Source organism: Vespa crabro, chromosome 3 (assembly GCF_910589235.1).
Source record: "Vespa crabro chromosome 3, iyVesCrab1.2, whole genome shotgun sequence".
NCBI lineage: Eukaryota > Metazoa > Arthropoda > Insecta > Hymenoptera > Vespidae > Vespa > Vespa crabro.
Window position 1 is genome coordinate 526,451 of NC_060957.1, and position 23,600 is coordinate 550,050.

The window sequence follows — 23,600 nt, forward strand, 5'->3', positions numbered from 1 at the left end:
TGACCCATACTCCTTTTTTCACTTCTTCCTTATCCCGACTTGTTTCGAAGGTAGATGCCAAAAGGATAGAAATAGTAGCTCATGAAAAAGAATTTTCTTTTGTAGTGCATTATAGTGAATAAAAAATATTTTCTTCATTCCACAAAGTCACGTATTGATGATAACGAATTTCAATGGAGTTCGTTAAAAACTAATGATATTACTTTGAACATTATCTATAAATTTATTATTTTTATTATATCCTACAATAATCTTTAATATCCTTAAATTGAAATTTTCAAGCAAAATATTTACACACGATATATGTGTATTCTTTTTATCCCTTAAACTCCCCTCTCTCTCTCTCTCTCTCTCTCTCTGTCCCTCCCTCTTTCATTAGTTTGAAGATACTTGTTTATCCCACGATCAAAGTCATCTTCAAAAAGAAAGAAAAAAAAGAAAATCATAGCCGAAACGGCTTGGCACATAGTCACGGAAAGTTAAGGTCGAGCGAAGGTATGAGAGGAAAAAAAGTTGAAGGAGGAGGAGCAGGAGGAGGAGGAGAAGGAGGAGGATGATATGGATGGGTGGAGAGGTTGGTCGGTTCGTTCGCAGCATCACGGTCGTCGAAGTACCGGGGGGTTGGTTTCAGGGGATGAAGTGGTCTGGGGTCGGACATCGATCTGGTAGTTAACTTCAGGGCTCCCGCGGGACTCGTTGGCACCTACGTAGCTTTACCGCTTTTTAGTGTGCGTTCTTGTGGATTTCTATGTTTTCTACGTTTATACGTTTATCTACATGTACGTGTGGCGTCTGGATATCCATGGCATTCATTGCTATCGGCCATCCAAACTGGCACTTCAAATACTCCGCATTACACACGTTTATGGGTTTTTATTTATGTATGCATGATATAACAAAATCGTTGAATGGATTTGAAAAGTAAATGAGAAACGTTCTCGAAAATATTTATTTTAGATAATACGGAATTATAAATGGAAAGGCGTGTTAAAAAAAAAAAAAAAATAGTGTTAAAAAAATATTAATTTTCGTCTATTTAAGCGTTTAATAAAGTAAACTTCAAATAATGCTTCACGAAGCATTACGCATCAGATTTTTTAGTTAACAAGAAAGAAAGAAAACTTTTCTTTCAGGTATTAAATATAGTGTATCACTTTTAGATTTCAAATTTTTTTTATAGTAAAATCACAAATCATTACATTTCAACACTTGGCAACTAAATGTATAAGACTTTAATTAATAATTTATTACACGTTATATTCTCTTTCTTCTTCTTATGCCCTTATATACAATAATTTAGCATTGGAAGTTTTTTTATTATTGTCCCGAACATCATTGAAAATTGGTAATTCTAATAATGTGAATACTTTACTTTTTATATAAATAACAAATTATTTGCTTTCCAAGGTTAAGAACAGTATGTTAAAATTTAAAATTTTAAATCCAATGCGAGAGCGTTTCAGCGTTAAAATAGTGTCTTATTGCTGATACATCCTAATTAAACGTGTCATAAATTAATTATTAGAGTCTTACATATATTAATGTCTTATATATTATCTATATACAGAGTTTACACATTATAGTTGCAAAGTGTGTATTTATTTTCCTATTTTTATTGCAAGTAACTCCACCAGATCCTATCTTCCATACGTGCTTTTCTTTCTTCCAAAGTAAGTGTTTCCGGATTTTTAAATATTTTTTGTTCCATTTCTTCCCGTTTCTTCATTTGTTTTCTTTGTTTCGCTCGTCTGTTTTGGAACCAAATTTTGACCTGTTAACATCGAAAAAAATGTCCATTTGAAAGGATCTTTTGAATTAACAAAATTTATATATATATATTTATATCAGTGATATTGAACGATATAAAATTATCGACAACTATTCGATATTTATTGTTCTAACTATTGATGTGTTTTCCTCGATGATTTCTTTAACTATCATAATACTTTTCAAATGATAAACAGGTATTATATTATAAATTATCATTCTCAAAAATTACCTGTCGTTCAGAAAGATTAAGAGAGCTGGCAAGTTCTGTTTTACGTCGGATCGTAATATAACTATTAAAATGAAATTCCTTTTCGAGTTCCAGTCTTTGATGATCCGAATAAACCACTCTGTATTTGTCTTTGGTCCGAGTTTTTCCTAAAAAAGAAAGAAATATAATATAAAATAATTGTCGATGAATTTCATGTTTCTCTTATTCCGTCTTCATTATCATTCGTTAAATTCAATGACAATTTTCATTGTTCAATTCAAATTATTTACAACTAAGCACATTACAGAAAACCATATTAAAGAATATTATGAAAATCTATTAGTATATTAGTACATTATATCATAATTAGTATAGTATAAATTAAAGCAAATTTGTCTAATAATAAAAAAAAAAAAAATAAACGAAAGAAGAAATCATTGAAATAACGAAAAATCACGAGTACATATATTCTTAGAATAGATTCGTTGGCTAGAAGATAACGAAACGTTATCGCGAGTATCGTGAAAACTTCTTTATCCCTTTCGCTCTATTACTATCGTTATTAAACTGCGCGATAAGGATCCATTGCAGATACTTATATTGATACTGAGAAAAAAAAAAGAAAAAAAAAAAAAAAGAAAAGTAGAAAAAAAAAGTAGAAAAAAAATAAAAATTAATTCTCAAGCTATTAATTATCCTATTCGTTCGATAACCGAAAAAAAAAGAAAGAAAGAAAGAAAAAAAAACCAAGTTTTTTTACTGTACGAGAAAATTCTTTATAGGCTATAAAATCAAAGAGGATAGAGGAAAAACGAAAAAGGAAGCCGACTATGGTATTGAGCACGACGTGTGAATATCTTTACGCGACGTGGCGTAGTAAGAGAACCGATTACATTCGTATGGAATACGGAATGGAAGAGAGTGCTATAGTAAGCTAGGTATAGAAGGACCGGTTGAGAGAGAGAGAGAGAGAGAGAGAAAGGGAGAGAGAGGGAGAGAAAAGAAAAGAGAGAGAGAGAGAGAGAATATAAGAGGAACAGAGAGGAAAGAGACACCGATTAGATAAGGCTAGCCGGCGAGATCAAAGGCGTGCACGTTAATCCACCACTCCTCGATAAGAGGACTCGAGGTCTTCGAAGCATCACGAATAGGCTTCGACCTTAGATTTTTTGACCGTTCAAATAGGTGGATCCAGTATGGCTGGCTGACACACTATTTCTTGCTAAAAAAAAAAAAAAGAAAAAAAATAAAATCCAAAGCGGATTTTATTGAAAGATTAAAATGTATTATTTTGTACGATGAATAACATTAAATGATGGCATCAGCTGCAATGATTCATCTTCTAAATAATATTGAATAAACATCATTATTATTATTATGACTATTGTTATTATGATTATTGTTATTATTATGGTGATTATTATTATTATTATTCTTTTTTTTTTATAGTTTGCCCATGCTATGATATGATGAAATGATATCGAAGGATTTGTGTCTTTAATGTTATATTAATTTTAAGCAGATATACTCTCCTTGTGAGATACCATTTAAGCCAATGAAAATACATTTAGAGTATATTAGGCTTTAAGTTTTCGAATCTCTATTGGGATTACGAGAGATCGTTATCGAAACGTAAGTACATCAAGCCTCCTATCTCATATCTATGATGGCTCTACTATCCAGAATCACGGCAAACGTACGAAATTCCTTGTAATGTAAGGGGACTTAAAAAAAAAAGAAAAGAAATAAAAAAGCTGAGTATATAAGTATGTGTCTAACTATCGTTGAACCGACGGCAATGACGTTGAAATCATGATTCTCAAGACGATAAATCCTTCCCTTTGACGTTTACGCATCTTCTCAAAATCTGTAAATATTTGACGACGTTTAAAGCGCGATTCGTCTTCGGTTTCATTCGGTATGATGCACGTAAACACATATCTGAAATATTCGTAAACCGTTATCGAAAGACAGACTTTATCTTTAAAGATCGTAATCGAAAACGAAAGAAAAAAAAAAGAAAAGAAAAAAAAGAAAAAACAAAATTTCCGAGTTGGCATACAACTGTGTCACTTTGAATTCGTCGTTTCACTTTTTGTTTTCTTCTTTCTTCCTCTTTTCTTTTCTTTATTTTTTTATTTTTTTTTTTTTTTTTTATATCTGAAGCTTTCGAGCTTTTTATTTTTATATACAAACGCCCGACCAAAGAAGTGAAGATGAAAAAGAAAGAGGAAAGAGTCAACGTGGACGAAGTCGAGAAGGAGTTTGTTGTTTCATGAGATTCGACTTCCACAAACCCGTCCAATTTCCACGAAATGTAACACCTGAACTTTTCAGATCCAAAAACGTTTTTTTGGTTTCTCTCTGGAGACTCGCATGACACGGATGTGGTTGTTTGAAAGGGCAAAAGAAAGAGAGAGAGAGTGAGAGAGAGAGAGAGAGACGGACAGACAGACAGACAGACAGACAGAGAAACAGACAGACAGACAGACAGACAGACAGATAGACAGAGACAGAGAGAGAAGCTAGTGTGTCGTTTCAACATAGTCCTGTGTGAGCGTTTGCGTGACTCAGTAAGGGATTACCGTCGGCCTTTTTCATCTTTTCGATATCTGAACACTTCGTGACGATTATCCGTCGACTTGTCAAGGTTGTCGACGATTCTATCATAATCATAATCGCACTATCATAGAATCGTTCTGAATATCATCATAATTGTAAAGAGTATTTCATTCCTTGAATGAAATATTTATTTCTCATTTTACGTTACAACTGTATCACTTTTTACTAACTCTTTGTCTCGTATTTACGGCAACGCAGCCGTGGAAAAATTATGAAATTCGGTGCTAGACACCAATGATAAGGATACATCCCGGTCGTTGATACCAGAAGTCTCGGATGGAAGAATTTTAAAGGTTGTGTTTGTAAAACGTATACGCAAGAACGTCGTGCTTGTTTATTCGTGGATTACTGGCTGGTGTACGTTTAGAATCACGGACATAATTTTATGATCCTCTTCATTTTTTTTTTTTTTTCTTTTTTCATACTTTTCGCGTTAAAGGATCTTTCAGAACATAGTTACACCTTTTTTTTTAGTCGGGCGGGGGGGGGGGAGTGGAGAAAGAATAAAATGATATCTTATATCGATATCTACATTATAATTACTTTAATTATTTTCCATTTGTCATCAACCGATAAGCTATCATTTTAAGTAATCATTCATGTACGTCTCTTAGATCTTTGAATATATAAAGAATTTCATAATCTTTCACTCTAAATATCAAAAATCATCGAAAGGAGATCAAGGCGAATTGTATCGCGATAAAAATATCTGGTTGGAAGTGCATCCATGAAAAAGAGAAAGAGAGAAAGAGAGAGAGAGAGAGAAATGTGAACGAGATGACTGAAACGTGTTGGTGTTGCGTGTGATAAGAGAGAAAAAGATAGAAGAAGAGAGAGAGAGAAATAGAAAAAGAGAAAGAGAGAGAGAGAGAGAGAGAGAGAGAGAGAACGCAGAGAGACAGTCGAGGGAGAGAAGAAAGTACGCTCGTGGGACCCGTTGCCACCCCATTATAGCATTTGCTCTTCCATTTCGAGGTACGAAATGGCAAAAGCGCGTGCCCTGCTTTCCCTGCCAAGACTGAATCCACCCCCGTGTCTCTTCAACCCCTCGCGGAACTCTCCAACGTTCACGCATCTCGCCGGGGTCCTATTCGTCAGTGGCATCACAATTACTCGTATTGTGCCATCTCACATTTGTATACGAGTAGATATGTTTCAAATAGCCCCAAGAGTTATGGACCAAGAGGATTCTTTTCGATAATCTTGCGGAATGTTCCTGTGAAACGTTATACACTTTAGAATTGACGGGATTGACGATGAATGGAAGCGATTAAACGAAAGAAAGAATACGTACAATCGTACGTTATTATATGTAAGATGATTTTTTAATTTCGATTATTTTACATATTTAAAATGATACACATTTGAAATATAAATTGTATTATTAGATATTGATATATTTTTTTTTTTTTTTTTTTTGAGTGATATAATAAATTTAAGTATCGATATGTTTGTCGATCAATTTCAACTTTTCTAATTTTTGTATAATCTTAAAGAAAAAAAAAAAAAAAAAAGAAAGAAAAAAACAAAAGAAAATAAAACATAAGATTACCTGAAATATAAGATTTTAAATGTATTATTTTTGGCAATAAATAGATATAATTGTTTCTCAAGAAGAATTCCTTTTGTAATCATTATTATGAGAAACATATATAACGTTAGTCTTGCTATAATTGTTAGTAAGAATAGAATCTTTCAATTCTGTTTAAAGTTCTGTAGAAATCATGACGCTTACTAAATCTAAGTATTTGCGTTGGTATGTCATTATACTTAAACTTTCTTTCAACTATGATTTATCAATATATTGGCTACTTCAAAGATAATGAAATCTTACATATAATGTCTCTACTATTGTGGAAATTATTATGCTTGAAATTTTAAACCAATTGCTTGAAAATGTTTAAAGTATCACCCGTTTAATTATAAATCATTTTAGATTAAAAATTAACGAAATAACTGAACCAATTGCGTTTCAATTTTACAAAATACTTTTGTAAGATGTGAAAATGTGAAGATGTTTAGTTTAACACTAATCATTGCCAAACCATTTATAAGCAAGTTTCATTTTCAAGCTACGTGTATTATTAAAAGGTATGCATTATAGAGCTTAAAAAATCTGTAAAAATTTATCTATTCTTTTGTTTTTTGTAAACTGAAAATTTATTCATTGGTAGATTAAATATTAATATTATGAAATGCATAATACATAACAAAGAAATAAGTTGAATTTATATTGAAAATAAACAGAAATAACGAAAAACTTGATTTTTTTGTTTTTAATTTCTTCCACTTTTAATTACTTTTTAATTTTCTTTAATTTTCTTTATTAATTCCATGACTTATACCAAATAAATATATGTCTCTAGCGATTAATTTTTATGGCGAATCAACGCTTGTATATTAATTGTCGATGCTTATTGTATGACCTTTCCCTAGTAAATATTTTTATAATTTAATCTTCTTTCTGTCATTGTTTTTCTTTTTTTTTCTTTCACGATAATGCAAATATTTAGCCAGCCAATTGCAAAGTAAATGCTTGTAACGAAAGAAAACTGTATTGCGCAACTGACAACTCATCACTACGCCGTATGTACCGTTATCGGCGCATGGCTTAACAAGTATTGCAAACATCATCATAGAGTATAAAATAGTAATACCAATAATTGTTTTCTTGCATTTTATCAGTAAATAACAAAAATATCATTTAGCCTGAAAATGAAATTCATTGTGTACCGAAAACGATCCACGCGACAAAGACCGTGTTAACCCTTTCGCTCCGACGGAGAAATAAATACACCCTCAAAGGGTAAATAAGTACAAACTACTACATCCTTTTACAGTATGTATATATATATATACGTCAACTGTATATATACATATTATATTATATTTTATTTCACATTTCTTCATATGAAATATTGTTGTCAATCAAGTATTGAAATGATTCGGTCTTGTAAATATTTTATTGATTCGATTCGATTTTTAAATACTTTTAATGTTAGAACTGTTCAATTAAGAAATTAAATAAGTTATTTGTAATGTAGAAATTAAATATTCTCAAAAGTGTTCTGCTTCTTCTTTAAATCATAATTTAATAACGATTAATCAAAACATAATGATTTTTTCTAAATACAGTGCATCAATATAGTATTTAAATAGTATTATTAAAAAAAAAAAAAAAACAAGTGGATCATCTGATCGAGTAAAAAAATTCTTAGGTTAGATAATAAAGTACAAACTTAAAAATGTTACGGAAAATTCATCTTGGAGTGAAAATATTTCATATTTCTTAACCTAAGAATTCGAAGAAAGTTTTGAGATAATACTGAAGAAGATAATACTGAATGTGTCGAGTGTAGAGAGTTATGCAGCTGTGCATCGAAACAAGACGACTGGATTCAACGTGTGAAATGTGATAAGTGGTTTCACGAAGTATATTCAACATTTTTGGATTTATGTGATCCTTCTAGAGAAGTTTTATACGAGCAAAGGAAATAATTTCTTCCCCCGTTATTTATTCAAAATATAATTTTTTTTTGTTTTTTACTTGAACCATGATACATCCTGAATCACGGATGTCTTTTGCCTGGGAAACAATTTTTTTATTAGAAATATTTAAGATCAATATTGTAATGTCTCATGTATCCATTTTTACGAATATGTTTTTCTTCTTTTGATATCGATGAAATTTACAATGTACTGAAGTTTAAAAAAAAAAAGGAAGAAATGTGGACATTAATCCCTATGTTTTATTATCTTATGAGAAAAACAACGACAAACTAAAAAATAAATTTCAAACTAAAATGGATAACAGTTCAAAGACAATTTTTGCGAATAATTCAGCAACAAAAAATAATTAAGCTCGAAAATTTATACTAATGAGGATAAGAAAAGGAAAATCAAAGTATTACTGTCTTCAGTGTTGAAACTGTGTTGATTCTATGATCTACCGTACCATGTTCTTTTTATAATTTTATCACTTTGAAATTAAAAATATAGAATAAAAGTAAGAAGAAATATATTACAATTATTACGATTATTTTGAGAAAATAATCAGGTGAATGTTATAAACTTTATTGCAAAGTTTGGAGAATAGAAAATTCTATCCTACGTCATAATCAATTTATGCATCAGCATCTTAGTGTTGAGTCGTCGGCAATGCGCGCACTCAATTTATAACAATCACATTTTTTGTAAACGCATAGCCGGAATAAAAGGATTGAAATTCCCAATAAATTGAAAGATTATTTGCAAAATGACGTTCATTTTATATTTGTATATATAAAATGAACGTCTTTTTTAATGTTAAAAATGAACAAAATTATTGATTTCCGATTCCATAGAAATTTTACACATAGGTATTCATATAAAAATTATAAAATTACCGAATTAATAATATTTGATTAATTCGTTAACTTACCAACTCGTTATTGGCTCGTAAAAATATTTCACTACTCTTAAAAAATTGTACATACTAATTTTTCATTTTACGCGATTCATTAATTTATCCTAACTTTTGCCATTTTATTTTCAATCGAAATAAATTTCATATTATCATAATTACCGATATGAAAATCTCTCTGATAATCAAATTAACAGCAACGTTTAGAATAATGTAAAAATATATAATGATTGACCAAAGAGAATTAAGCGTATTCATTTTTTTCCCTTCAAAGAGAATTCTTTTAAAACCAACTCGAACAAGTGTCGACAACTTCGATAATGGCTTTCACCGAAGAACTCAAAATCTTAAAACCTAGCAAAATAATGGAAATATAACTTTAAATTTCAAAAACTATACAGGAACATGTTAATAATAAGCGAACGTTATCTCTTTTCTTTTCTACTCTTCACTTAGATAAATTTGAAAGTCAGAAAAGTACTCGAAACTATTTCTCCTTCAATTCATTATGATCTATTAATAATAGAATTTCAAAGATTATAATTAATGTCTTATACGGATTACAGAATTTATTTACTATTTGTATATATTCGTATATACAAATTCGTATATGTACATAGAGAAAGATACCTATTCATTGTATCTGTATCCAGATATCAACGAGAGATATCAATAAAAGATATCTGAAAAAGCGCTTGAACGTGACCGACGGCAAAAAGTTAGTAAAGTAAAAATGTAATAGAAGCATTAGAAGTTAGATCCCTAGGACAAAACGAATGATTAAAAGTTAGAAAAATAATGAATTTACCAAATAAATAAAAATTAATTTTTACTGTCGGCAAAAGAAATCATTGTTAAAGGTAAACATAACTAAATAAACATAATTAAATATAATTAATTGAAGATTAAATTTAAAATACAACGCGATCGTCAAGGAAGGATAAATAAAATTAACCTTTTCATTGACACTTTCGATTTTTGTTATTTCGTCTTTTTTCCCCCCTAATGATATATATCAAACGTAATTTACTTGTTAAAATCAATTAAGAAAAATTTTTTGATAGAATATGGAAGAACTTCTAGAGATTATATTCTTGATAAATTCTTATCAAACGATATTTGATCTTGAAATTATCTTGAAAAATTGTCTTGTATATTTATATCATGGAAATTGATCTTTGAACTATAGAACAGGTATCCTTTAAATTCTATTTGATCTTTCGATCCACCTTCGCTTTGATAGCAATAATTGAATAATTATAAAATTCATTAAAAAACGAAAATGGACGACGTGATAATATATTAATATAAAAGTTAATATAAAATGACTCTAAATAGACAAATAGTTTATGACGTTAATTAAATCGTCCTTCAATCTTATACAACGCTTGATGTTACAACGTTTAATTTTACGACCGACGGCTTTAATGAATTTATATATACAAACATATATATATATATATATATATATATATATATATATATAAATGCAATAAAAATAAAGAATATATTTAGTACGAAAAATCAGTTACCTAGTGATATTCGCAGATACAAAAATGTTTAGAAATTCTCGTCGCGTAACAGTCACAATCAAAATCATAAATGATTTAAAACCTATTGTAACGACGAGTTGCGTAATAAATTCGCACGTGTTTACATACACAGAGTCCCTACTTTAATAAAACAAAACGTACAAGCATCTATCGTAGTTAAAGAAGAAGAAATATTATTGTAACGTCGGTTTTCTCTCCTTCATAAAGGGTTAACGATCTCTCGATTCGAAGGAAAACATTCGTAGTCTCCTCTGTTCGCGATGTTTGATTGCAGCGAGATACCAAAATGGTGGCCGCTACTCGACTCAAAGATAGAGCACACACACACGCACACGCATATATATATATATATATATACACATATGCTCGAAGAAAAGAAAAAGAAAAGAAATATTCGCGGCGCATAAAAAAACGATGCTTCTTGTCTGCTTGTCTGCTCATCTGCCCGTCCGCTTTTCTAAGTAGAAAGTAGAGGACAAATGATTTGCTGCATCGGCAGGTATACGAGCGTACAAGTTTTAAGAACGAAAATCGTAATACTGTTTTGAATCGTGCGATCCGATGTTATACGATGCAGCGGCCGCCTGCAATATAACCATAAAATGCAGATAATAACCGTTGGAAGGTATCGGAGGGTCGCACGGTCATGAAATAATGCTGTCTAAGAAAACGAAGACAGAAACGAAGAAGCAAAAAAGAAAAGATCAGGTCTAGAAAGTGAAAAAGAAAATAAAAGGAAGAATAAGAGATAGAGATAGAAAAGAAAAGGTCTAGATAATTGCGAACGATTCAGTTGCAAGACGGTAAGCTTTTTCGTGTATGCCAAAAAAACAAAAAAGAAAGAAAAAAAAAACGAAAGAAAGAAGATATACTTAAATACTCAAACCATGATTATGTAATGAAAATGAATGTAAAAACAGACATCGTATAAATAAAATCTTTAGATCGAAATTAATAAGTTTTAATAATATAATTATATATTATTGTGAATATATTTAAAATTTGACTAGATATGATGTAGAAAAAATACGGTTTAATCGAATCGATCAATTCTATAGAAAAATAATTATCATTTATCATAAATATAATTTAATTTAAAAAATTGTTTGCTTTTTAGAAAAATTTTAATTCTATTTTTGTATTTACTTTTCTTTCTCCATTTCTTTTTCTATGCGTAAAAGCCAAAGCGTATGAGCACACTTCGAGCAAATAATTATTACAACTCTATTACATCGATAATTAATCAGAAAAATTAAAATTCATCTATCGAACATGCCATAAACATTTTCAATGACGCATGCAACGCGAAAACGTATCTAATTTCAAATCGAATTAGAGAACGTTTTCTCAGTAACGTAAAACGAATATAATAGAAATAAGGAGGAAATGAAAACGGTACGATAATTATTAATAAGATTTTCGTACCGGTGCTGTCGAGGATGCAGAACTCGTGAAGCGTCGTAGCCTGACTCGTGTTGCAGGCTGTGGCTACGTCACACACTGCAACAGTACAAGATCAAGCTCGCAGAACTAGGACAAATCTCGTAAAATTTATTTTAAATCTCACGAGATTACGAGGATTTGTAAGAATCAAGAGAAAAAAGAAAGAAAGAAAAAAAAAAAAAAATAAAAACACGATGTTAATTGTACGACCTTTCTCATAAGACGTAAATACGTTCGATATAAATCAATATACATACGTTGTATTTCTTCGCGTTTAACAGGTAACCTTGAAAAATTATTTACGGACGAATTTTCAAAAGTTATCCGATCGATCATAACTCGCGGAAATTTCTCCGCTTAAAGTTGATAAGAAAATATTTCTAAAGGATTGATTTTTTTTCCCTCGCCAACGCGCTTGTTGATTCAGGATCATTTACTGAAAATGGAAGAGGCTCTCTCTCTCTCTCTCTCTCTCTCTCTCTTTCTTTCTTTCTTTCCGTATGGTCCAGTAAAATATCGAGCTTTATGAGAGACGAGAGAGATTATCTTACAAATATTTGAAAACAATTAGGTGTTTGCCCGTCTGTTACCGTATTTACATTATTTCCCGTATCTAGTCCGCCCAGATGTATTTATAATCGTACGTATATACGTGATATGATCGAGGTCTTCTCTCTCTTTTTTCCTAAATCCCTTAATTATAGAAAAAATTACATCTGTTGGAAACTTTACAAACACATTTCTCTTACTGTGTTTTTGCTTTCTTGTAAAACATAAACTAACCCGAATTATCATTATACCTATTATGATTACTATTTCATCTTTGGCAAATTATAATCTCCGGATTGGTTCGATCTTCGTTTCTTTATACGATATCGAAACGTGAGATAAGATAAAAAAACAAACAAAAAGCAGCACGAGAAAAGCAACACGAATAATAAGTTACGAGGGAGATTGGAATAAGAAATTCGGTAGAAATTGAAATACGTTTTGAACTTTCAAATTACTATCTTTCGAAAGCGTATTATTTACATTTATAATGTCACCGAGATAAATAAATATTAGACCGGTATAGAATAAACTTAACAGTACATTTAAACAGAAATATCGATAATATTCGAAGAATTTTAATCTTTTAATTTGTAATCCCTTAATTTAATATATCTGCTTATCGGTAATAATGAAAAGTATTTCATTTCAATTACCGTCATCGATCATGTATGATGACGATTAAATTTGTCAATAAATTCTTTGAAGAAAGTTTGTTCGGACAAAGAATCTACTCTGAATTCGACTTATATTCCAATTAACAAAGTGAACAATTTTTCGAAATGAAGGATTAAGAGATGATGAATTAGGAAAAGATGAGAGATGTACAAAGAAAAGAAGTAACACGAACCTGGGTTCGGTTGACTTTGATAGGACAGTTTTCTCATCCACTCGAACGGACTCCTGTTTAATCCCGGTTTTGAGTTATTCTCCTTATTACTGTTTGTGCTTTGTGTGCTGTTTACACTGTTAGCGCTATTAGCGCTATTAGCGCTGTTTACGCTGTTTGCGCTATTTGCGCTGTTTACGCTATTTGCGCTGTTTGCGCTGTTTACGCTATTTGCGCTGTTTGCGCTATTTACGCTGTTTGTACCATTTTGATAACAGTAGTTATTATTGTTCTCTAGTGAAACAGATTGCGCACCAGGGCTGCTGATTTCGCTACCGCTAACGGTAGTAGGTGGACTCAGCGGACCGGTCCAAGAATTGATACCTGTTTGAGTCATTTGTTCTTGCTGCTGAATTGGTGATCTTTGAGGCGGAAGTTGCTGAATCATCGGTGATCTCTGTAGTGGAACTTGATGATGATGGTAGTGAATCTGCTGCTGTAATGGTTGCTGTAGTTGTTGCTGCATCTGTGGTTGCTGATAAGTTGTATGATGCTGGTATTGGTAATGTGGACTGTAATGATGTGTGTGATGATGAGCCGGCCACCCCGTGAAAACATCTGTGTGTTCGAAATATTGTGGTGATCCTGTATTTTGGTGATGATGGTGAGTCGTCGGTTGGGCATGTCCATGACTGTAACCTGTGTACCAATATTGTTGTGCGGAATCTGTTACAGCTACTGCGGCTGCTGCTGCAGCCGCAACTGCATGTTGTTGTACTTGTTGCGTGGGTGTATGCTGCTGCATTTGCTGCGGATACCCCTGTTGTGGCGGATATTGTTGTTGCTGACGGTAGACGATATGATTGTAATATGGAACCATGCCGATACCAGTGAAATCAGTCATTATTATGATATTTTAGTAACAATCAATAGTTTTCGTAACAAAGATGAAAATATTGAAATCACTGATCAAATCGTTATTTTGTCCAAGTAACTTGTTGTTGTTCTTTCTTAGAAACACTGATTAATTTGACAATCTTTTTCTTTTTTCCTATTTCTTCGTGATGATTATATACAAATTTAACAAAAATATATATCACAAAATTAAATAGTTTATTATAACATTTTTCGGATGATTTACAACAAGAAACTTTCACCGTTGACACACACTATAAGTATTTTCAAATTTTTATTCACAAATATTGGAACTCAATAATGAACGATTTTTATTTTATTTTAAATAATTAGCAATGGAAACAAGGAAACGTTTATGATAACTGCCGAGAAAAATAATGGATAATAACGAATGATAAATGAGTAAACGATAGATGATAGACGAGAGACTATAAACGATATTGTCAATGATGTTTCACGGTTAGAAGTGATGTTTTACTGAGGACTGGATCAACTCATCTGTAAGAAAGAAGGGTGCGACCGTTTTATAAAGGATGCCGCCTACACGACGCTCTATCCCCACCACTTTGAATCAACCAATCCGATTTCTCTCTGCCTGTCGACCAACCGAAATGGCGCCTAATGGACGTCCCGACGGCCGTACGATAAAGAGACTTGCCAGGCGGCTCCCACGCCTCTGCCACCACTATCACTACCACCACCACGCATTGTTGACGATTACGATGTTTCTTCTCTTACTTCAAAACAATTTCTCTTCTTGTTAGAATCAATATTTTTTGACAAAATCAACAAATCGGTGGATATTTATCTATTTTTCTTTTATTTTTCGGTTTTTTCTTTTTTTTTTTCTTTTTTTTTTTTAATCCGACAACCAACTCAATTCAAACTATCACCTAGACTGTTTTAATTTTTAGATATTTGTTTTTATAATATTTAACTATCATTATCTTATTAGCCATCAAGTGATTATAATAAATTTTTTTATTATTATAAGAAATCAATAGCATTAATAGACTAAATGCAAAATATTGCGCAAAATAAAATAGCAACATATTCTAAAGACTATATTAATCAGCCGTGTTATATTTGTTCATACAATTTTTCTTTTTTTAATCGAATTATTTTTCTAAGATAACACGTTTGTTAATTTTTAACTAACGAAGCAAAATAATCGACATAATGTATTATAACTTGACTTTAAGATGTTAATTAATTATTTACGCTATTTAAAAGTTTTTATTACATTCGACTTAAATCTCTGACATTTGAACAGATTTTATTTTGAACAAATATACCTTAACCATGCGTGCTATTGAGGAAGATGTTATGGTGCATTTAGTTTAATAATATGGCATAAATTATTTTCAATCTTATAGATCAAAAAGAATAAAATTTTCTGGTTGGCAAGTTATCATTGTTTAAATCATTTATTTATTTATTTATTTATTTATTTATTATTACTGTAATAATTATAATGCAATAATAATTATAATCTATGGAATATTTATCATTTATTTATTTAGATCTATGAAACATCCCATAAAGTAATAAAAAATTTCCAAATGAAATCAATGATGTTTAAGTTCATCTTGGAACGTATTTTTCATTACAGATAATACATTTTTATAAGGGAGAAATTAAAAAATTACATAAGAGACGACAACAAATCGTGAATGATCATGGATAATATATAATCGATGAAAAAAAAATTGAATTTATATGTGCGCTCAACTTTGAAATATCTAATTGATTTGAAATACATAATTCGGTACCACTAATATAAATTATGATGATAAAGAAAGTTCATAAACATTCGGAATAAAATTTACGGTCGTAAATTCTTTGCTTATTTTAGATATGAATAAAATCGATAATCATTGTTTATAGAATTTACCATTATATACAATCAACATACCTTGGATTATTTCTTTAATTTCTTAAATCGTAATATCATAATTAATAAATTAGATATAGGATCTTAAATTTAAAACATATTTTATTTGATAAAGATCACATATAAAGATTGGATTCATTTGAAACTTAATCATTTGTTAATTATCACATTTATTAATTATCATGAATTAACGTAAATCGAATTGATCAAATTTAAATCAAATTATCCCGATGATCAACTTTTAATCATCGAAAAAAAAAAAAAAAAGGAATATTCCAAAACGATCTATATTCATTTCATCTTATCTTTTATCTGTTGAATCTTATCCATGGAAAAATAGGTTGACAGGAATGATATTTAGAAATGACGTATATGCGATAGTATCGATATGAAATCACGGCAATGGCAAAATGTTACGATGTGAAAAGTCTATTGCATAGGTTCTAGAAGTAGCAAATAATCTTTCGGCATAATGGCAGCTGACGAAACCAACGACAATGTCTTGTGTCACAATATTGACTCTTTTGCAGCCACAACTGGCAGTCCCTTAAGCCCATTTTGCCTGTCGCTTCGAAACGCTCCGCCTACGGTTGTCTCTATACCCTCTCTCTCTCTCTCTCTCTCTTTCTTTTTCTTTCTCTTTATCCCCTTACTCCTCTTCGCATTCCTTTTCTCTCGCACGTTTCGTTCTCCTTCCATCCGGACCAAACTTTATCCCCTATCCTCTCCGATCACGTCTGCTCATGCGTGATATCTCTGATTATCAACGACTCGTTTTAATTAAGCAACGAACGATAATCAAGCAGTAACATCATAATTAATCTTTCTTCATTCCTTTGGTTTCGTTAATTAACGTTAGATTCGTTAGAATAAACAACAAAAAAATCTTCCCAATAAATATTTGTATGTGAAATTTGATTTTATATTAGTATGTAAAATATGTTGCCGTTTTATGCGTCGAAGGTATGTTGAAAAAAAAAAAAGAAAAGAAAGGATAAAGATAGGAAGAAAAAAAGTTATTCGTTTTACTTTCAAAAATTTCTCTAAATCATTATGATAAAAAAGAAACATCACAGTATATTTCTTTCATTATTATATATCACTTTATTATTACTTATACAAGAATCATCAAAGGATCATTATATGATTACAGTATATAATAAAAAAAGAAAAAGGACAGAAGCGTACCTATTGTGAATACTAACTGACCATTTTGTCGCTTTACTTTATCAAAGAAGATACCATGAGGGCAAGAACAAGAGAAAAGAGCGAAATTGTTTTATAGTTCCTTTAAAAGATATACCAGCTTCCTTATTATCCAAGGTTAACAGTAGCGATTTTAAATTATTCACTCTATTTATGACTTTCGAAGATGTCAAAATATTTGTAGCATTTGACAATGCGATGAAAAAATTTCTTCGCAAGTGACAAATTTGATCTCGGACAAGAAAAAAAATTAGTAAAATAGAAAAAAAATCCACATGATCATTTTGATTGACTATTTTCAAAGCGATATCACATATTTATTGAAAATATCTGTAAATAATATGCACACTATAAAAATACAATAAATTGTCGCAAACATAACGCTAAATCATATCAAAATGTTTAGATTAAATAGGAAAAAAAAAGTCAAAGTCATTTTTGCACTTTAATCATTAAGTATACCGTCCATGTTCACGTTTTAATACTGCTTATACGATAATTTAAATTCGATAGTAATAAATTATAACTTTTGCTTATGCGTATGCGGTTTTATTTGATCATAGCACTTATCATAGCATATTATTGAGATTTTATTAAGATTTTTAGCGTTATCTAGTAAACTTCATTTACATCATTGACCACAGATTTTAACAGAAACAACACAAGTTATTACATACTTGTTGAAAAATATTTTGCACTTAACTGTGGTATAAACATTCCTAATAAAACAATTAGCAAAGAACTATCTTCCCATCGAGCTGGAACATAGCGTGTTATGCTCTCTAAAAGTACACATACAGTCCGTAATCTTTCTAATCTCACTCTTTTTCTTTTTTATCCTTAAACATTTTACATCCATATAGGATAATTTTATACCCTACGATGTATCTTTTTCTTAATGTCATGCCTGATTCCTTTCATGTTTACTTATCTTTCCTGAAGCTCCTTTTTACATAAGTAATTACAAAACATCGTATATTTTGGATTTTTAAAAATTCTTGTAGTTTTCGTTTTCCAAAAATAAAGTTTAATCCAAATGGATTATAATAAATACTTATGTATAATCTTATCAGCATGCGAGAATAGCAGAAATTTATTTTAGAAGCAATTGTTCGATTATATCAACTCGGACACAATTCCGATCATGATTTTAACAATACAAATGCCCCGTTTACAGTATATATTTCATCATTAATTATTAGGTTTAGATAATCAATAATAACTATGGATGAATTAAAACGCATTAATGAGGAAATAAATACTGTATCACAGTTTTAAGTGAAGTAATATGACAAATATTGTAAAACGAGTGAGTAATTAGAAAAAAAAAAGCTATTTGAACTAACAAATAATTTTCTAATTTAACATTTGTATATTTACTCATTTTTAAATCATTTACTATACAAAACAAATTAAAAAGTGACGAGTAAACCATACTTCGGATGAATTATTATAGATAATATTTTTCGATGATCGTGTTAAAAAAAAAAAAAAAAAACAAAAAAAAAACAAAAAAAGTTAAGAAAAAATAATTACTTTTTTTTTACGACTTTGTCTTCACGACTAATATTAGTATGGATTTAATTGAAAAAGAAAAAACTTACCGTATAATATATAATCAATTATAACCAATCGATCTAAAACAATCTCTCAATCTTAACGTTTAAAAAATTAATTACCAATAAAAAAAAAAAGAAAAAATAAAACTGGAAAAAGATTTCAGAACAGCGCCGTCTAATGTTAGAAGAATATCTCTCGTATAAATAAATTAAGAATTTATTGACCGCCATAAAAATAACATCCGTCATCTATGGACAATAAAGCTCATCAGGTGAAATACTGGTTTACGAACTTCGTAATTGAGAATATACTTTACTGATCGTACAATTTTCATCGACTCTCGAAGAATCCATCTGTTATCTAATAGAAGAAAGGGTAATTCTAATTCTAAACATTAATAATGTGTAGACTTTAACGTTTCATAATGAATTTTAAATTGCGAATACATTATCATCGTCGGAATAATCGATTTTTTTACTATCTTTTTTGTTACTACTATGTTTTTTGTTAATGCCAATTTTACGAGGTTTTTTATCATTCCTTACACCTCTGAACTTCTCTCGCTACGAATTGATATAAAAAAAAAGATGAAGAAAGAAAAAAAAAATCTATCTGATAGCGACTCGCGGACTCGCCGTATTCTTTTGTCTTCTTTCGCGAACGTTTCATGACTTATAAGTTGAACGTGGCTGAAGCAAACATTAATTGGCGGACATCTTCGTTGCTTCGCTTCGAGTCGGCTTTAATGATCAGCTCGTAAAAATGTTTTCTATTTTTATTTTTTTATGACGCTATAAACACTTCGCCCCGAGAGAAATGCTCGTGCGTACTTTCAACGTTGCACCGCAGCATTTATGCGCCTTTCACCCTTTCTCTCTCCCTCCCTCTCTCTCCCACTCTCTCTCTCTCTCTCTCTCTCTCTCTTACTTTTTAAAAATAAATATCTACCTATTTCGAAATTAAAGTAGAAATTCGGATTCGGATCTTTTTGGAATATATTATTCGAGTATTATTAATTTTGTACGACAAAATAGTCGGGAAAGATCAAAAGTTGTACAGCGTGATTATAAAAAAGAAAAGAAAAAAAAAAAAGAAAAGAAAAAAGAAAAGATAAAAAAGAAATGGGGAAAAAAGTATACCAGGTTATTTGTATCTGACAACGCTCCGGTATTCTTTCTTGATACATTGAATCTTGTTTACTCGCGATATCTACACGAGAAAGAAAGAAAATAAGAAAGTAAAAGAAAAAAAAAAAAAAACTCTAACGCGATGTTCCGCAATAAAGTAGATTTCGTTTTTGCTAAAGTCTCGAGGACGATTCGAAATTCCTCACAGAACATTTAGTTATACTGCGGGCTTGCGACTGCGAATTGCAAACCTTCTGATTATTGCACCTGCGGGAAGACGTGATAGCACATCGGGGCACCGCAACGTCTCATAACTTTACATAAAATTAGTACCTAAAAGCCCTTTGCCTTCATAGGCCCCATCTAACAACCATACCACGACTTAACGCGATGTTATAACGCATTCAAGTTAGTATATTTAATCGCTTCGCATTACTATTAAATTTCAAATTTAAAGCTCTTTGGAATATGATGTCAAAATAGATCGATCATTATTGAAACTTGATCAATAAATTAATATTTATATTCGTGAAAGATAAAATCGTAAAAGATAATTATTTTAATGATCATTCGTAAATTATCGTTTCATATTTTATATCGTTAATTTTAAATATTATTTATTAAATATAAATGTTTAAAAATAAATAGTAGCATCATAATCAAAAACGAAGATCTACTAAATCTTCATTGTTGATGTACGACAGCACGTATTTGGTGATAAGCTCGTCGAGTAGGTACATTTATACTCTCTTACAGATAATGTTCGTAATATTTACTCTTAGTTTGATATAATCATCATCATATAAAACTTTACTAGAGCGAGCATTCGTCAGTCAGAAAAAAAGAAACTTTGTATACGTATATGAATGGATAAATCAAACTTCGGTTACGGGTATAAATCGATAAATATAATTGTATTATCACAAAATATTTGAGTACTAAACTCATAAACGGTGGCCGAAGGTGTGAATTACAGTGAATTTCGGCGTCAATTATTTATGATCCTATATCTTCTGTTTTAATAACGTAATATATTAAGTCATCATTAGCAATTATTACGAATGAATATATCTCTGTATGTTCGTTGAAAGTAAAATGATTATCAATAAACAATTGACCTCAATAAAAAAAAAAAAGTTACAAATTCGATCATCATTTTCTTCATTATTTAATATAATTATAATCAAAGAATTTTGGAATTAACTATTCGAAAATAAATGTATGATTTACACGTTCATAAACATTGTCACAATAAAATAATAGATAATAAAACAAAGCTATGTCTTTTAGCTTATTTAATTTGAAATTAGAGAAAAAAATATTGACGCATAGCGAGAGACATTTTTTTATTATAAATTGATGCATTTCGACTAGATATAATTCGTTCAAAAATATATCAATTGATTAGAACGGAATACGTTTTTTATTGAAAAAAAAACTCTCTCTCCCTCTCTCTCTCTCTTCTCGACAAATCCTACCGTACGTGCCGACTGTAACATCATTGTTCCATTGTTTACAGAGTAGATAAAAAAAGGGAAAGAAATGTTTTAAAAAGAAAAATAAGGGAAAGTATGTACTCCTTACAAGGATAAAGCGATCCTTCCGAAAGGTATACAGAAGGAAAACCTTTTGAAAATGTCAGAGAAAGTACGACTGTTAACAAAAAATTATATGGATCCTTCAAAGAAATATTTCATGAACGTATGTATTACAGTGGAAGTACATTTTTATGTAAATTCTTTGTATGAAAGTACATTGTATGTAAGTTCTTTGTATGAAAATACATTATATGTAAGTTCATTATATGGAAGTACATTATATGTCCTCACCTAATTTTCTTTTAAAGGATATTTATTTTGTTGTATGACCATTTGTAAAATCCTTGAAATGGTTACAGCTTATTTTTCGATCTTATCGGTAAATAAAGTTTTGACAATTTTATGACGTTTTAAATAAAAGAAATTTGGTGTCTTCGAAGTGGTTAAAAAAAAAAAAGGAAAACTTGTAAAGTTTCTTCAGTTCCTTTTTCAACAAAGACAACAATGGCACAGAATGTTATGAAGGTAAGGGTAAAGGTAAGAACAAAAAATGGATAGGAAGATAATGAAAAACACTCTGTAGCTTATTTCAAAGGCTAAAGTAACCTGTATTGCATCATCAATAATGAGTGAGACATCCCGATAATTCTTTGCATCATTGTGTGAAGTATCACTCTGTTGTTTTCTTTTTTTTTCATTTTTTTCAGTATTGTTATTTCAGTATTTTTATTTTAGAAATATTGTATTGTCATATTGTCAATATATGTCATATTTTTATTGGAGATAGTTATAAATTTATTGTAATATATTTGTCAAAAGTTCTTTTTTTAGTTATGAACTTATTTAGAATGTTTGTTATTTTTGTTTATATATTTCATAGTATTTCATAAAATACCATGAATAATAAGATTTCATAAATTTCCATAATAGAAAATTTGCAAATTTGTGAAATCTTATTATTTATTATATTTGATATTTAACATTTAATAAATTTTCTTCGAATTTTCAAAATGTTTAAAATTTGTCATGGTTAACATTAGAAAAAAGATTGTGTCTGTATAAGTCCGGGTTACCAATTCTATAGAAAAGCTTAATTCTGTCAGTAAAGGTATTAACAAATGTTAAAGGTACTTTCCTGAACCTTCTCATATTGCTAACATGGGAAAATTCGTGATGGGGCTGTCCTGAGAGTAGCAAGGGGCTGTAACAAGCGTAGTATGGGTTGGTCCTTCGGACAACCAACCGGTTCGTACATTTTCAAACAAAACTAATACTTGCATTGTGGTAGGATATTCCTAACAAAAATGAACAATGAAAGGAAGAAAGAGAGAGAGAGAGATTAAGGGAGAGGGGAAGATAAAAAAGATAAAAAAAAGAAAAAGTGAGACCATTGATTTTAAAAATGGAAGATGTTCTTCCGTTCCTTCAAATGCTGCGATAATAAAAATAATAAATATTCTTGACGTCTCAACTATTGTATTATCTTACATAAAAAATATATTGTATTGAAAAAAAAAAAAAAAAAAAATTAGAAATTTTTACAAAAATAAATAATTATCCATTTTTTTATCTATCCAATTATTTATCAATTATCTATTCAATTATTATTCAATTTTTGTTTGTTTATTCAATTATCCGAATTTTGACTACAAATTTCAATTACGAATATGATCAAAATTTTGCAAACGAATAAAACATTACTTTTATGATATACGATATAATTTTTACAATATCATTTCCATAAAGTATATTCTATTGGCATTTTATTTTGTAACAGTAAAAGAATTTGTCATTAGATTTTTATCCGAAAGTAAAAAAGTTAAAAGTTAATTAAATTGATCGCATTTTGTACTACTTAATGTCATAAAATATATAATTATTTACTCATTATTTTGTAACATATAAGTTACGAAATGTTATCAGTAAAACTAAAAGGAAATAACATTTTTTAAATACATTTTGTATTTATATTTTATAATATATA

At 30.0% G+C, this 23,600-nt stretch overlaps 1 protein-coding gene across 2 annotated transcripts; it reads right to left on the reverse strand.

Moving 5' to 3' along the window:
* Nucleotides 1–1,010: 1,010 nt before the first annotated feature.
* On the reverse strand, nt 1,011–15,100 carry LOC124422799 (homeotic protein caudal). Of its 2 annotated transcripts, XM_046959703.1 has the most exons (4): nt 13,398–15,100; nt 11,981–12,055; nt 2,000–2,145; nt 1,011–1,771 (listed from the first exon to the last, which is right to left on the reverse strand). In XM_046959703.1, the coding sequence occupies exons 1-4, from the start codon at nt 14,278–14,280 to the stop codon at nt 1,613–1,615; spliced, it is 1,263 nt and encodes a 420-aa protein (XP_046815659.1). In that variant the 5' UTR covers nt 14,281–15,100; the 3' UTR covers nt 1,011–1,612. The 2 variants fall into 2 exon arrangements, with proteins under 2 accessions (XP_046815659.1, XP_046815660.1); XM_046959704.1 differs by lacking the exon at nt 11,981–12,055 and having other exon boundaries at nt 13,398–15,093.
* Nucleotides 15,101–23,600: the final 8,500 nt, after the last annotated feature.